Here is a 16,063-nt window from a genome sequence, read left to right as displayed (position 1 = left end):
CTTGAATTGTTACATGAGAGATAAGTAAACTGCCATTTTGTTTATGGTATTGAGTTTTTAATTTTGCTTTTTATACCAGTTTGGATGGCGAAGTTCTTTGGGCCTGTAACTTTTTAAAGACTGGTATTTCATAAAAGCTTTCAGTTATAAATGTGAACTAATAATAGTATCTTTTAAAAATAAAATTCTGAAGAGAGAGTTTTACTCTTGTATTTTCCCCCCTTTCTTCTGCCCCTGCCCCACTCCAAGTTGTTGTTTCTCACTCTAGTTGTGTAGGGCACAGCTCCCTGGCCCATACTGGTGTTATGAGCCTTGCACTCCCCCAGCTGAGGGAGTCGGTCACTGGTTGTCAGTTGGCCACTCACAGCAGCTCACGGCAGCTCTTGCCTGATGCCAGGTGCTCAAGATGGCCACCAGCCACTCAAGTGGCATACAGTAGCCCGAGGTAACACACAGAAGCCCATGGCAGATCATGCCAACCTCCAGCTGCTCCCTGCAGCTCAGCTCCAGGGAGAGCTGTTGTTCACAATATTAGCTGTAGAGGGCGCTGCACACTGGCCCATGTGGGAATTGAACTGGCCACCTAGGTGTTGGAAGCATGGTAGGGTGTTCAACCACCTGAGCCACCGGGCCGGCCCTCAAAAGTTCGTTTTTATATTAAGTTGAAAACCCACCCACTTAAGTCCATCAATTCCACTGCTACCCTTTGATCTGTGCTCAGCCCCTAATAAACTCGTTGTTTTCTGGCTCTTAACCAAAACAGTTTGCAGACAAAAAGGTACATTTTTACGGCAACATTTTGTTTACCCATCCAGAATCTTGACTGCCTGCTTACTTCCATTTGGTTACCTCCCTGCCCTCCCCAATTCCTGTCACTCTTTCCATAGGACTCTGAAACAAGGCCCTTGAAGGACTAACACATTAAACTAGTGTACTATTCAGCTTTCTAACTCTAGGTTAGTCTCTCTCAGCCAAATAATACGTCTCCGGTACATATTTCCTTATAGTAGTCAAATCATCAGAGAAGAAGCATACCCATTATGTATCAGCAAATGGAAAACTTGTTAGGAAGAGAAACTGTTTTTGTAAAGCTAAATAGAAATGATTTTTGGATTATCTGCTTTTGGGGTTGGGAAACAAAAAACTTTCATGGCCAAAAGCTTTTCTGAAAGAAAGTGTTTATTGAGCCAGGTGCCAGCCAGAAAAGGACGGGGTCCTGGGGCACACCGTCTGCGCCACCAGCAGCGGCAGGGCTACACACTCCTGGCATTGACGGGCTCCTTCATATCTCAGGTTTAGAAAAGAAAGACGAAAGTTGTTTTGAAAGAATTTGCAGTGGCTATGGATAAAGGGCGTGGGAAAAAGTGAAGAGGAGCTAGTTCTGGAATAGGTGCATAGTTTGTAAGGAAGAAGCGTTTGTTCTTGAGGACCTGTTGTGGGCAACAGTATGGAAAGGTCATGTGTAGCAAGATAATGGAGGCACTGGTGGTCCCTTGTGCTGTTGGCAGGCTACTGGCTCTTCTCTTTAGATAACTGTGTAATAGCTACCTGGACGTTAACTCAGAGTTGTAACATCATTCTGGAATGTGAGCAAGTCTTTCGATGATTTTCCACGCAGGCGTTAACTGATTAACCTCTCTTGTCTCTTTCATCTACTCTTCCGCCTGTATAATTTAATTTAGGACTTCTCAGAGTGTTCTTTTTCTAGTCAGGGGATTGACGATGACACTGTTGTACTCTAATAGCACTTGGAAGTCCACAGTAAACTCTGCATGTTGCATGTTCAGACATAGGACACAAGTAATTTGATTCTGTAGGAAGGATTGATTGCTTCTCCTTACTACCTACCAAGTTTCTGGGTTTTTTCCTTAAACACAGGAGTGATTAGGAAAAGAAGCACTTGGAAGTCCACAGTAAACTCTGCATGTTGCATGTTCAGACATAGGACACAAGTAATTTGATTCTGTAGGAAGGATTGATTGCTTCTCCTTACTACCTACCAAGTTTCTGGGTTTTTTCCTTAAACACAGGAGTGATTAGGAAAAGAAGCGAGATCTCTTAACCAATGATGTATAATGGTTTCCTTTGCTGTGCAGAAGCTTTTTAGTTTGATGTAGTCCCACTTGTTTATTTTTGCTTTTCTTGGCCATTACTTTTGGTGCCAAATCCAAAAAAATCATCACCAAGACCAATGTCAAGGAATTTATCCCCAATGTTTTATTTAAGGAGTTTTATGCTTTCAGATCTTAGGTTCAAATCTTTAATCCATTTCGAATGAAAAGCTGGGATTTCATTGTAGGGAAAAGAAAAGGCGATTAATGCTTTGGAAACAGAAATAAAAGTAGATTTCTGGGCAATGTGAAACTGAGAGTTGTCCTGGAGGCATCTCTTGATCCAGCTCCCCAAAGAAAACCGGGGCAACGGCACTGGAACTGCTAAAAGTAGGTTATAATGATGGCAAAGACAACAACAGCGAGCATGAACCAGGCCATCGTTAATGCTGAAGTCATGGAACCACTGCTTTCAACTTGTCTGGTCATCATAGGCTTCCTGATACGCTCGTCTATGGTGAGGATGGCTTTTCGGGCTCCATCCCACTTTCCCGGGCCCTGTAGACGATACTGGATTGGAGTATAGGGTCCCAATAGTAACTGTAATGCCAGCTTGGGGTCGGTGAAGGCCAGAGACAGCAGGTTGGGCCTGACACCCATCAGGTCAGCAAGCTCATCCATGATATCTATAAAGTCTGTCTGAATGGTGTGGCGTTGGCTCTCCACATACCTGAAACAGACAAGACAGAAGACAGGGCCTGTCAACAATCAGTCATTCAATCATTCAATCAATCAATGCTTTCTGAGTGTCTGTTATTGGATCAATATTGGCTAGGAGCCCAGGGAAATAAGAAGAAAAGTAAGACTTTGTCTCTGTCCTTAAGGACTTTATAATCTACTGAGGAGATATGATAGATAGACATGAAATGGAAGAATATACGACTTTTGGCAAGTCATGTGGTTTCAGACTGCTAAATAGAAAGGTAGAAGAAGGTAGTTAAAACAGAGCTATACTAAGTCCTTGAAGAATATGGAAGATATGTATAAGCTGAGGATAAAGATGAAAGTGTCACAAGTCAGGGGACCATCAGAGTGAAGGAATAAGATAGGAATGAGCGTAGAATGTGCGTATAGAATATCTGTAGGCACCACGTACAGGAGCGGAGGCGAGTTGTGGAAAACAAGGATACGTACAGAGACGCAAGGATAGCAGACCCAGATCCAGAGGACTCGGATGTTATCAGAAAGAGAATCCACCACAAAAATTCTCAAGTTGGGGACCCTCAATTGTTTTATGAGGGCAGTGGTGGTGGGGTCCACAGTGCTGGACTTCCCAATGTTAACTCCGAATCTGGAAGGGAGGCGGGAGAATGACTTACCCCCCTCCCAATGGAGCCATATGGAATGACTGATTAAGTATAGATCTGAAGAGCTAAGAGGGCTTTTAGAGAAAAAGTGTGATAATAGCAATACCTGTGTGGAAGGAATGGGATTTAGAAAGCTACCTGATAACTTCCTCTTTTTCCTTTCTATTCTGAAAAGGAAAGAAAGAATAGTTGGACAGAAAGGTAGTAAGAGAAAAGCCAGGTCAAGCTAATTGAAATTAAAAGAGCTCTAGGATTAGAGAATCCAAAACAAGGAGAGGAAAAAGTGACTATAAATTTGAGGTAGACCAGGTGAAATGGAACTGAAAGATGGTCAAGTAGGAATTTACTGAAATGTAACTAAAGTTTAGAAGAAAGAAGATAGGACAGAATTTGAGAGCTCTCCCTTGTGGATGTGATGCCGGCCCAAAGGTCGGTAGGCATGCAGTTACCCTGCAGTCCTGGGTGAAACACTGTCCTGTCCTCGTCATGAAGGTTTCACAGAGATTCAATAAACTCACACGTACAAAACATTATGTGTATGTACATAGTTAACCCTCCATAAAGGTTAAATTATACCCTTAGGGACAGCTCAGTCTGAAGGTGCCTAGACAAACGTCTAAAGAGACGGAAAGTTGACATAGGGTATTTCAGTGCCAGAAAAGCAAAAAAAGAAAGCACTCCAGAAGAGAGTGGTTGCAGGAGCAAGGACGGAAGTTACAATGCAGGGAGCTTAGGGGAGTCAAAAGGCTGAGAATTTAGAGCATATCACATAGAATACGGATGCAGAAGTTCGGCAGTGGAATAAGGAAAAACAAGGAGCGCACCTGGCAAGGTGGAATAAAAACGCTCTCCTGCTCAGAGGCAGGGGACAGTTACACCAGTACAATCAATTGAAGAAATCCACCTCTCTCCACCTTCAATAATCCTGCCTCTGACTTTCCCACAAAGGTTTAGTCACCTGCCATTAGCTCCCACTTTGTCTAAAGAAAAGTCACCCAGTGAATAAGCTCAGTTCTGAAGTTCAGATGCTAAATGACTGTTCACCCAAGCACTAAGCAATCGGCGACATACCACCTTCCCTTATCACAGGCTGTTCATACATGAGCCACTGTGACATGAGCATGCTGTCCCCTGGCGAGGCCTGCCCTTGGCCTCTGCAGATTTGTAAATCTTGTGGTTTGGAATTCGACCATATCTGCGCTCAGTAGTTCATTGCTGCTCTTCCTTCTTGTGGCAGCTCTACTAGCACTTGAAGCAATCCTTGCCAAAACAATATACCTGATTTTCTCCCCATGTGCGTTTTCCTACTTGACTCTTCTTTCAGGCCCTAAACATAGGATTTAAAACATTTTCTTCAGCTTGTCTCTTCTTTCTCACCCATAACAAACCTCTCCGTGCTATTTCTTCATTCCATTGTCACAAACTATTATTTCTTTTTCATTCAGAATACAGCCTAAATCCTGAAAACTAACATGAGAGAGATAAATACAGTACTATTGCTTTTATTAAGAACTAAGTGAGTAGAGAAAATAAGCACCTACTTTCCTGGGAGAATTTCTTACCTTTTGTCCATTTTCTCTAGAACCTTAGTTATATCTCTTATCATTTCACTTTGTGAGGGTAATGTCTTCAGTCCTAAAGAGAAAAACCAAATATTTAGTGTGAGGTTACTTCCACAGGTACCAGAATCCTATTAACAAGTACTATGTTCTGGAGAATTCAAAGAATTCTTTAAAAGTCAGTAAGGGTGAGCTGCAGGCTATTTTTGAACAAGGAAGAGTTAAATAAAGTTCAGAGGTTTCCCAAGGGTTCTAACAAGGTGGGAAAGGTGAGCCTGAATTATTATTCCATTGAAGTAGGTCCAACTAGATGTTTCAGTCTGCTCTCAGGCCTAAGGCAGGGTGTACTTAGGTAATCCTCACATTCTTCACTGCTGACTTGTCCCACCACGTTTTGTGTAAAGATAATGTTCCAAGGGAAAGGAGACGTGGCTGCCATTCAGCTGTTCAAGTCCAGCCCAGCCTTACCACATACCTGGAAGTTGGCTAACGTCGTTCAGAAGGTCAGATCCTCAGACAAGTGTCTGCTGTAGAGTTTCTATCTTCATTTACCTCCAAAGCTAAACTGGCATTCGTTTGAATATTTATTAGAATCCTCCCATGTGCTAGGCATGGGGCTGAGCTTGGACTACAAAGGCTAATAAACACAATTCTTTATATAAGACCTTTCGATATACTACCAAGTAGGGAGCAAACACATCCTTTTCCTGTAGAAATAAGGAGTAAAGGGGGAGCATATAAAGCAGAGAGAGCAGCAGAGTACAGGGTACCAGATACCTGCTCTGTTTGCTGCTCAGTGGGTTTGTCAAGAGGACATTTAGAGGAACGTAGGACGTATGGTAAAGACTGAATGATAGGCCTGGCAAAGTAGGCCACATCCAGTTCGTCAGGAACCTAAATGCCATGCTAAGAAATAATGCTTTCTTATCATCCAGAGAGCTGATGTAATTTCATATGCTTTTCAAGGAAAGAAAGTCAGTAAATGAAAGTACTACACTCACAGTGGCTTTTGAGAGGGCTACAAAAGAGATAAAAGAAAACTAGATTTGTGTCAAGGCAAGGAAGTGGTTTCGGTGTCCCAGAAAAGGGTATAATATCTCCTTGACAAGAACACAGTAAATCCAGAGAGCAGAGGGGGAAGTAAAATGGAGAAAGGTCAGGCTGGGCAAGGGGACAGGCTGAGGTGGGCAGCCATTAAAGAACAGAAGAAACTTATCCCTAGAGTTTAAATGGGTACAGTGAAGGCAGAATTCAGGGATGAGAATGGCGAGAATTTGGTAGGTAGACAAAATTCTGTGAGGAGAACTAAAATCTCAGGGTTCCTGTTGGTAATTTGATAAAGTTATAGGGATTCCTCACTTCCAGGTCTTAGAAGAAAGCTGGAGGAATTAGCACCAGGCCTCTGTGAGCATAGGAAGCTGGGCTTTTGGTGCATTTTCCCCAACATTCCCTCATCCCATAGATGTAATGCAGAGTCCTCCCATTTTCCCTGTTCTTCTCAACACTTCACTTGGTCCTGGAAGAGTCGTAGTTATTTAACGTAAGCTTAGACACTCTGGCCAATTTAACGTGACTCTTTCCTCTTACTCAATTGACCAAATTAAAAGATCCATTTAATATGACAGGAATTAAGCCAGCTTCATGGGTCACTTGCATTTGGTTCCTGGTCCAGGGCTCTCGAGTAGTATGTGATCTACTGTCTGAACTGAAAGGAATTAACAAATGATAGGACTTTGGGGAAATTGGAAAGGTTTTTGATTTATCAATGCTAACTCCATTGCTTCTCTTTTTCTCTGCTACCATTTAGATCTTTTCTAGGGAACAGGAAGCTGTAATTCCAACCAGAAATTGGCATAGTTTTAATTAAACATTACTAATGGTTGCAAATTCTATTATAACGACCATAAAATCAGACAATTTCTTTGTTAGAAGGAACCTTAAAGCTCATCTGATTTCTCCCTGTCCGGAGCTTTGAATCTACTCCATGTTGGCTCGGTCAAATGGCAATCCAGCCATTTTCATTCTCTTCCTGTTCCGTTTGGATTCCTCACCATTTACTAGGCAGTCCATTCAATCTTGAAATGGCAACAGCAGATAGGCAAAAAAATTGTTTGTTTTTAATGATATTGTGCAATCCTCAACATTTCACTCCTTGGTCCTGGTTTAACCCTTTGAAGAGATACTGAGCAAATACAATCCTTTGGTATGGGACACCTCTTCAGATATTTGAACCCTCGTATCTCTCCCTTCTTCAGTTATACTAAAAATGGCACATTTTCAAATCCCTTAACCATTCTTGTCTCTCCTTTTACCGCACTCCACTTTCACTTTTAAAACATGTCTTTGGGTTTGTTCTGACTTGTTTAGAGAACAATTTTACATTGCAGGACATTATAATTTTTTAATGACGATAGATACAATTAAGCCCTTTGAAAACCATATCATTCTGCTGACTCACTATGAGCCCTTTATTCCAAACCCCAAAGTTTTTCCTCATGTTGTAACCAAAACTGAAAGAGGGGACATAAAGTGGGGAAAGTGAGAATTGGAGAAGTTGAATCTTCTACATTGTGGACGAGTCTTTAACCAGGTCTTAATTTGGGGGTTGAAATCAAATCACACCTTCTCTATATTTGAGAAACTTCTTTTGCACTGTAAATATATCCCAGGTGTCTAAAATCTAGGTGAGTGAATTCTGATCTAGATTGTACATTGGAATGACCTGGGAAAGATTTTCTCAAGGATCTTATGTCTGCCCCACCCTGGCTTTAATAAACAGACACCGTGAGTCAAAGAATGCCTATTTTGGAAAAATTTCCCAGGAGATTCTAATACATGTCCAAGGTTATAAACTACTATTTTATATTCACTCAAAAATTAATTTTTGAGCACTAATTTTGTGTCAGGCATGTTACAACCGTACATACTGTTCCAGCGATTTAAAGACAAGAACTTCAACATACTACCAAGTTATTAAGTATCCAACTCGCATGGTCATTTACCTTTGAATACTTGAGTGACCCAGCGTCCTTGGAGCTCTGAAATGGGCAAGACGGCACCCCAGGGCTGAATTAAGCCTATGATCGCAAGAGTTGGTTTTTCCAGGTTAGCAGGGAAGACCTTTTTATACAGGGATACCTTGTTTTTGACTACTTTGACAGAATCTTCAAGAAAAGGAAAGGCAAAGCTATAGCCTGTTGCAAAGATAACAGCATCAATGTCATCCTCTCTGGAGCCATCTTCAAAGATGGCGGCTGTCTCTGTGAATTCCTTCACATTTCCTTTCACCTTCACCATGCCAGAAATTATACGATTTGGCAGTTCATCATTGACTGTTGGATGCTGACTCAGGGCTCTGTGATGGTGATAAAGACCAAAAGAAGGAGAAATGAGAGAGAACATTGGGGAGTCAAGGAGAAGGGGCAGGGAAGGAGAGAGAAATCAGTAACACATAGGTAAAATTCTACTTTTATGGAGGTGGTTATAGAATTTGCCAATGGTCTTCCTCTTGGCCATCCATGAAATTTGGGAAAGTTCTAATGTATATTGGCACAGATCAGGATCTCAGAGCAGAAGTTGGACCCTAGATGACTTTGAGATGGAAGATGTGGAGAACTGACGCAAGAATCTTCTGATTTGGAGAGTGCATGTGTGGTTTCTCAAATAATAATAATGTGCTCAAGCCACAAAACAATGAGTCTTACATCTAGCCACCAAGATGCAAGTTGGTGCATCTTTGTCCTTTTCTCCTCTTGACATCCCTGAATAGTTATGTATTGTCTATCTCACTTTTATGGTTGTCTTTAGGGCGTCCTGCTCCATCCCCCTTCAATCTATTGTCTTCACCATTTTTGGAGTGGTTATTCCAAAATGTATTTATTATTATGTCACTCACTTGCTTAAATCTTCCAATGGCTCGGGACTGTCTTTGTTCCAGACTTTTCATTTAGCAGAGCATACACAGGTTTTCACATACCTGCCCAGGGAGCCTGGGGATACACTCTTCCATCGTTGCCATATAGTCCAGCCAAATTAGATGACTTGCAGGTCCCACAGCATATTTTTTGCTATCCCAAGATCTTGTACTTATAATTAGAATGCTACTTCCTTAACCTATTTATTTGACTATGTCTTGTTATTCCATGAAGCCTCAATTTATTTGGAAGGAATAAAATTGTGGATGCTACAGTTTCCACAATCGGGTGAAATAAATGGTTGAAAACTTGTTGGACTTTCAACCTCAAAGTTTCACCCCCACTGACTAATTTCAAAGGAATAAAATACTTTTACCAAGGAGAAGCCTGGTGGATACCACCTTTTCTAATGATCAAATCTAACCTCATTCATATGGGATAACTGCTAGCACGTGGCTCCTGATGTACCGAGAAGACACAATCTATGAGTATTTATGCTACAAAGTTTAACGTGAACATAATAAAGGAAGAATAATTATGCATGTCCAAATTTAGAGAATTTCTGTAAAACAATTGGCTTGGATTATTTGAAAGTGAAGAACTATTTCAGATAAGAGAAAGAGACATGACAACTAAATGCAATGGTGAAATACCTCACAGGATCCTGGATTTAAAAAATAAAACAGCTATAAAGATACATTGTTGGGGCAATTTGGAAAATTTGAATATGTGATATATTAGATAATGATATTTTATCAATGTTAAATTTCCCTAGTGTGGTAATTGTGTTACATTTATATAGGAGAGTACACTTTTTCTTAGGCAATACATGCTGCATAATTTAGGGTAAAATGACTTAATGATTGCAACTTCGTCTTAAATGGTTCAGAAAACAATATGTATATGTATGTATGCATGGATGATGTAGTATGTATGCTATCTGTGTATGGATCAATTTTGGGAGACAGGGAGAAAGAAGAAGCAGATAAGGCAAACTGTTAATAGGTGACGCTAAATGAAGCGTATATGGGTGCTCATTGTACTTACTATTTTGTATTAAGTAAATCTGAACATTTTTAAAAATTGGAGGGAAACCAGCCCTTAAAATTAGCTCCAGAAATGCTTTCACAGTCTACTTCCTTGGCTGTGTGTGGTCTCCCACCCTTCATACTCGCTGAACATGCCATGCATTTCTCTGTCTTATTCTGTTGTCTGTGTTCTCATTAGAGTATTTAAGGTAAAATCCATTTCTCAAGTCTTCCATTTATTTCTTATGTGCTCTCGGGCAAGTTACTTTCCCTAAGCGTCAATTTTTATATCTATACAATGGAGATAAAACACCAAGTTATAGAGAGGGCTGTAGTGAGCGTTAAATGAGATGATGCCTGTAACCATTTAGCACCAGGCTTGTCTTCCATGAAGTCCTCAGATAGGTGAGGTGTTATTATTTGTATTAATACTCCTAGAAGGTCTGTAATCTGTATATTCTCATGCCCTGTGTAATGCTTGGCTCATAGGAGGTGCTCAGTGTTGATGGATGAATGAATGATGCACTGCCCTCTGCTACCATTTTATTGTTGTTACTGGGGGTCATGGAAAAGAAATGGTACCTGGGGAAATAATAAAATGGTTGATGCCAAGGTCAATCCTAGACCGAGGATTACAGACCACTAGATCTTGGGCTTCTTTGGGGACAAGGTAGAAATCTGATCTCAGATTCTGTGTATTTTCTTAATGTATGTGTAGAGGTAGGTCAACTATTATTATCCTATGTGAACAATCCTTATTTTTGTGTCTGGCCATTACTGCCCCACTCCCATCCTGGAAACGTACCTGTGTTTAGGCTTTAGGCCATACATTTCGTGGTTAAACCTTTGGTTCATCTGTCTTTCCAAATACGTGTTTACTAATGATTCACCAACAATCTTTGTCAGAAAATGTTTAAGTCGAGAAAACAACAACACATCAAAAGGATATCCATGGTCTCCTACACGATTCATGATCCAAGACCCTCTCCTAGTGCTGAGGAAAACCTGGGGTGTGAGAAAAAATGGTTTGCTTTTACCATTCTCTGGCTCATGATCCTGTAAAACTACCCTATTTTCATCAAGATTAAGTTTAAATTTTCTATTCTGGCTTTTGATACCTCGTACAATCTTTTTTCTTTCCTCCGATTTTCCTTCTCAAACACTAACCGTACAATTAAATTGGTGTGTTCACTAACCAAAAATACGTATTGCTCTGAACCACCACTGCCTTTCTGTTTAGCCACCTATCTACTTAATTCTCCAAAGTCTATTCATTTTTAAGATCCAGATAAGTTTGGCTTTTCCATGAAGACACCACTGACTGTTCTGGCTGACAGTTTTTCTCTCCATCCTCTGAAATTCTGTAGTACTTTCCCCCGTCCAACTCATTTAAAATCGTGAAACGATAAAGCTTAAAGCAATGGAATATCTTTTAAATCAAAGCACTCAGTCTTTTTTGCCTTTGACATTGTTTGAATTACTACCCCCAAAACCTGTTATTATCATTGATATTCATAGTAAACTTTTAATTTTCTTTCAATTGTAATATGTAAGCATACTTAATTATGGTAGCACCTAAGGTCACCATCGGTGAGAAGATGTGTGTGAAGTTAAACACTCTTCTTTTCTGTCCCTCCAGATATGTTCGCTCTTGTGTGGAAGGAGAACACACACATCTTTTAATCTCCCTAGGACGGCATCACCACACCTCCATTTATTGACAATCGTGACCTGTACATCACTACGCCAGGTACTTTGTCTGCATCTTATTTAATCACCACAACAACCTCTTGTGGTCGGTATTATGATCCCCATTTCATGGACGAGAGGCGTGAAGACGGTGCCTAAGTGGCCTCAGGTCATACAGCTAGTAAGTGGCAGAGCTGAATTTCCAACCCAGGTCTGACTGACTCCATAGCCTGTATCTAAGAAATGTTTCATTGATTATTTAATGGAAAAACTGAAGATTGCTAGTATAACAGGAAATTGGACAGTCTTTTGATGTCCTCTGCTGCCTAAAGTCCATGTTCAGAGCTGATCAAAGTTTGACCTTGAATTACCTGGCAGAGCATACTTTCTCTACATTATAAAACTCTCTAGAGAGAGATGTGAGTTGTAAGGTATATATATACATTGCCTTATGGCCATTTGTCTCAACTGTAAGAAAACGGTAATCTGTCCACAGAGGAATAATCATGAACTTCACACATATTCTCACCGATGGTGCCCTTAACGCTCTCATGATTAAGCACTTTTAGATGTCACAGTGGAAAGAGCATGCATGGTCTTAGGAATAAAATGGTTTTGTGTGCAATCTGTACCACTTTTGTTTTATACGTGTATGAGGAATGTCAATGCTCAGAGCCCCAATACAAGGTTTCCTGTGTATAAAATTGTGACAGTGATTGCATACATCACAGGCTGTTATGAGAAATTGGGTTTTTGTAAAGGGTAAGGCATACTCCTGTAATAAACTTTGAGTACATGCTCAAGGGCTATCCTCATGCTTCTTAGTTCAGTTTTCCACCTGTACCTTCTTTTAAGCAAACAGCATATTTACAAATTTGGATTTCTAAGAAACAATGTAAGGAAAGTTGTTTTACAAGAAAGTGATGTTTTCTCTTCACAAAAGCATTATAGAGCAAGAATTCTCATACCAAAATGTCCTTCACATCCAAAATTTACAGGTTCATTTAAGATGTTTGATTTACAAACAGCTTCTCATGCCTACAATTTAATACGTGAAGTCTGAACCCAGCAGTGGAGTTTCTTCCACTTGCCTTAGTAGTGACACTATTGTCTCTGCTATGGGGACATCATTTTGCCATGCGTTTTCCCAGGCTTTCTCAGACACAACCACCTTATCCCCACACACTCTGGATACTTTATTGTCTGGCAATCTACATTTCCTCCATGCACATAAGGCCCAGCTCCCTTTTGACTGAGTGTTTGACAAGCCAGTGACATTAAAGAAGGTTCCTGACTTGGGTCCCCACTGCCAACCTGGCATATTCGTTTTATCCTAACACCCACACTCGTTTTTATTCTTTCTTGTTTCTAAAGCTATTTGCTGATACATCCTTGTTGAATTAATTAACGGCATAACATATGAAATCACTTTTGTGGGGCTAGAGTACTGAGAAGAACTGTTATTGAATGGACTTTCTGGGTAAAGGTCATTATATTTAAAAAAATAATAATTTAAAACATATTTCTGGAGAAGCATACCTTAAGAATAGCCAGGCATTTACCTGTTCCCAACAAAGTTATGATTCAATAATGACATGAATAACAAAATATAAAAATGACATGATTTTTCCTAGGGATTTATAATGAAGACCCGTTTTCCAAGTTCAAAATCTATGATCCAAAAAAACAAAAACAAAAACGAAAAAACCCTCAACCCCGAAGGACCTAGAAATTGCGTTAGAGCAGGGGTGTCCAAACTGTGGCCGGCGGGCTAACTACGGCCCATGATCCATTGTTAATTGGCCCGCAGCAAATTCCAAAAATATATTTAGTTTACTTAAATAAACCAGGTGAGGCAATACGGACTTCACCTCAAGTGAGTGGCCGGCTATTTGTGTATTTTACTGCATATGGCCCTTGGTGAAAAATGTTGAAAAAAGTTTGGACACCCCTGCTTTAGAGGATATGTCATTCCGTGTTACCTAGCTATACGCAAAGCCGTGGGTAAGCTGCCTGCACGTGCCACACTGGGACACTTTCATACCAACATGCATGTGGTCTTTGGATCGGTTACACTGCTGCTGTTCTCCTTTGGGGAGTGAAGAGGAAAATACCCCACCATCCTGAGTGCCAAGCTCAGTGACCCTGGGTGTTTCCATGAGAGCCTGGCACTCCTGCTGGCCAGCAGAATACCACACTTCTGAACACTGCATTAAACAAGCTCTCCCAGCAATTACTGGGTCTCCTTCAAAGCCGAGGCACACTCTGAAGGGACGGACGGCTGACTGGGATTATGAGCACCGTCTGTGGTCATGACCTCATTCCTTAGGGTGAGGCCAACTGAATGATGGGAATCTAACTGGAAACTTTGGCTGCCAGTGAAGCAATGAAAGCAAGCCCTGCATTTGTCATCTGAGCTGACGAGCTATGTGCAGGGCTCCATACTCCCCCTTGGATCCACCTTCAACTTCCACAGTGAGCCAAGTAAATAATTTGCTGATTCAAACCTGCTTGGCTGTGTGGCTAATCTCCACGGCCAGATCTCCTCCAGAGTTCCCAATGCCAATTACAATGACTCTCTTTCCACTGAAACTCGTTGGATTCTTATAGTCTCTACTATGGAAGTACTGTCCTTTGAACTTCTCAATTCCTGCAAGAGAAGAGAAAACAATCAGACGCCTTACCTGATACCGTTTGACAAATCATTTTCCATGGCAGTGTGTAGACTTCAAGCCTACACGCTCCACACGTTCTCCCCTTACTCAGCTGCACTCTTGCCTCTGGACATTTTTGCCAGAGGCTGCATTTTTGTTTTCTTTTCCCATGGCCTCCGAGCAGAACCTTGTGGTTTCCTTCCCGTAACTAGTCTCCTTCATTCAGGATCTGTTTGTATTCTGGACTTGCAGACCCAGAAATCCAAACTACTTTAGAAAACTTCCATTCTCTTTTGTCTTTTCATCCTCTTTAAATACCTACTGCCATTGCAATTGGAGTATATGTTTTTATAAACTCTGGAGTGTACACAGAATGCTTTTCCGTTTTTTTCCACATGAGAATCCAGGACAAAGACTGTAATAAATTCTTTCCTCAACCTTTAATTTCTTCCTATACACTCAGTATTTCTGTTTGTTTCCTCAATTGCTGAAAAGGTCCTCATCCAACCTAATACAGATCGACTTCATGTTCTTTCTTGTCATTTTAGAAAAACTAAAGTCATTGTGAAAGTAGATATAGAGCTCTGTTAACTTTTCTCTGCTCTCTAAAATTACCATTACCTCTAGCTCCCAAAGGGCAGTAATACAGTTAACCCATCCTGTTGTTGGAGGATATGCAGAATCAGGATAAGTAGTCACTCAGATGGAAATCCCCTCATTTCTCGGGGATCAGGTCACAGGCATGGTTCAAGGGGCTCCCTTCTTGGTAGGCTACTCACCAGGGAAGCTTTCCAAGGGTAAGTGAGCATCGGTGTGGTGGCCAGTGCAAACCATGACCCCATCGAAGACATTCACCTCCTTTTTCCCTTCAGATTCCGTGACCACCTCCCATTGGCCTGAAGTGGAGAAATCAGGCTGCTTCTTCACACTGCACACAGTGGTCTGAAAAGAAAAGCGATAGCCACAGGGGCTGTACCCGTGGCCTGTACAGTGGGCATCTTCCCCGACACGACTCTCCTTACAGAGCATTACACAAAGGGCTGGTATATCATGATAGGGCTCACACAGGGATATTTGATTTTCGTACTCCACAATTAAGAACTTTTTGGCGGTTTATGGTCAGAGTGAGAAAACTTCCATGAGGCAGGCTACGTAAAACACAGTTGGCAGGCTAACTTTGCACTCTCCTCTGCTTCTAGAAATGTGCAAACTACCAATTCTCTTGGATGAGGCCCTAAGACAATGTGACACTTCACTAAAACTTGGGTTTCTGTGCTTCTGAGACACTGAGACACTCCATGCACTCAATGCCTTTTCCTCCCCTGACCCCCAGACATCGTGAGACCCTCTGATGTCTTCTTACTCCCAAGTCCTGTTCTCCTGTCTAGCCTTAAACATGTAGCTGAGATGTAGGGGTCCCTTTCCTAGTGGAGTAGAAAAGCATCTCAGTGAAAATAGTAAAATAGTATTTTAATAGTATTTTTAATAGTATTTTACGTAAAATAGTATTTTACGTAAATGAGCCTCTCTTTGGTTCCAATAAATGCCTGTTTTACCAGTAAGTACAAAGAAAAAGGCTGTGAGATGGATAGTCAGTGGTGTAATTTTTAACTTAAATTAAAAAATAAATAAACAAACCTGGGTTACTCTGGCCAGCCTAAGGAGACATTCAGAACGGGTTCCTATGTGCTTCTCGGGTCCACAACCATGTCTTGTGGACAAACATACACACCGCACCTGTGTACCCCAGTCATCCTGTGTTACTCTGAGTTCTTTTCATTCATGTTCTTGCCTTTACACA

General features: G+C 41.1%; 1 protein-coding gene across 1 annotated transcript in view; it reads right to left on the bottom strand.

The window, feature by feature from the left end:
* The window catches only part of LOC308487832 (flavin-containing monooxygenase 5-like), a 52,501-nt gene that overhangs the window by 30,239 nt on the left and 6,199 nt on the right, over positions 1–16,063 (bottom strand). Inside the window, exons 4-10 of the mRNA XM_081026594.1 lie at positions 15,042–15,204; positions 14,116–14,258; positions 10,725–10,924; positions 7,980–8,332; positions 4,981–5,053; positions 2,051–2,781; positions 1,226–1,899 (exon numbers count right to left, since the gene is read on the bottom strand). Coding sequence (XP_080882720.1) covers positions 2,436–2,781; positions 4,981–5,053; positions 7,980–8,332; positions 10,725–10,924; positions 14,116–14,258; positions 15,042–15,204 — 1,278 coding nt within the window. The 3' untranslated portion in view covers positions 1,226–1,899; positions 2,051–2,435. The remainder of the gene's footprint in view (positions 1–1,225; positions 1,900–2,050; positions 2,782–4,980; positions 5,054–7,979; positions 8,333–10,724; positions 10,925–14,115; positions 14,259–15,041; positions 15,205–16,063) is intronic.

The sequence above is a fragment of the Rhinolophus hipposideros genome (genome assembly GCF_964194185.1).
Source record: "Rhinolophus hipposideros genome assembly, chromosome: 19".
Classification (NCBI taxonomy): Eukaryota; Metazoa; Chordata; class Mammalia; order Chiroptera; family Rhinolophidae; genus Rhinolophus; species Rhinolophus hipposideros.
The sequence above is the reverse complement of the archived record's forward strand: the minus strand, read 5'-3'. Positions and strand labels throughout refer to the sequence as shown.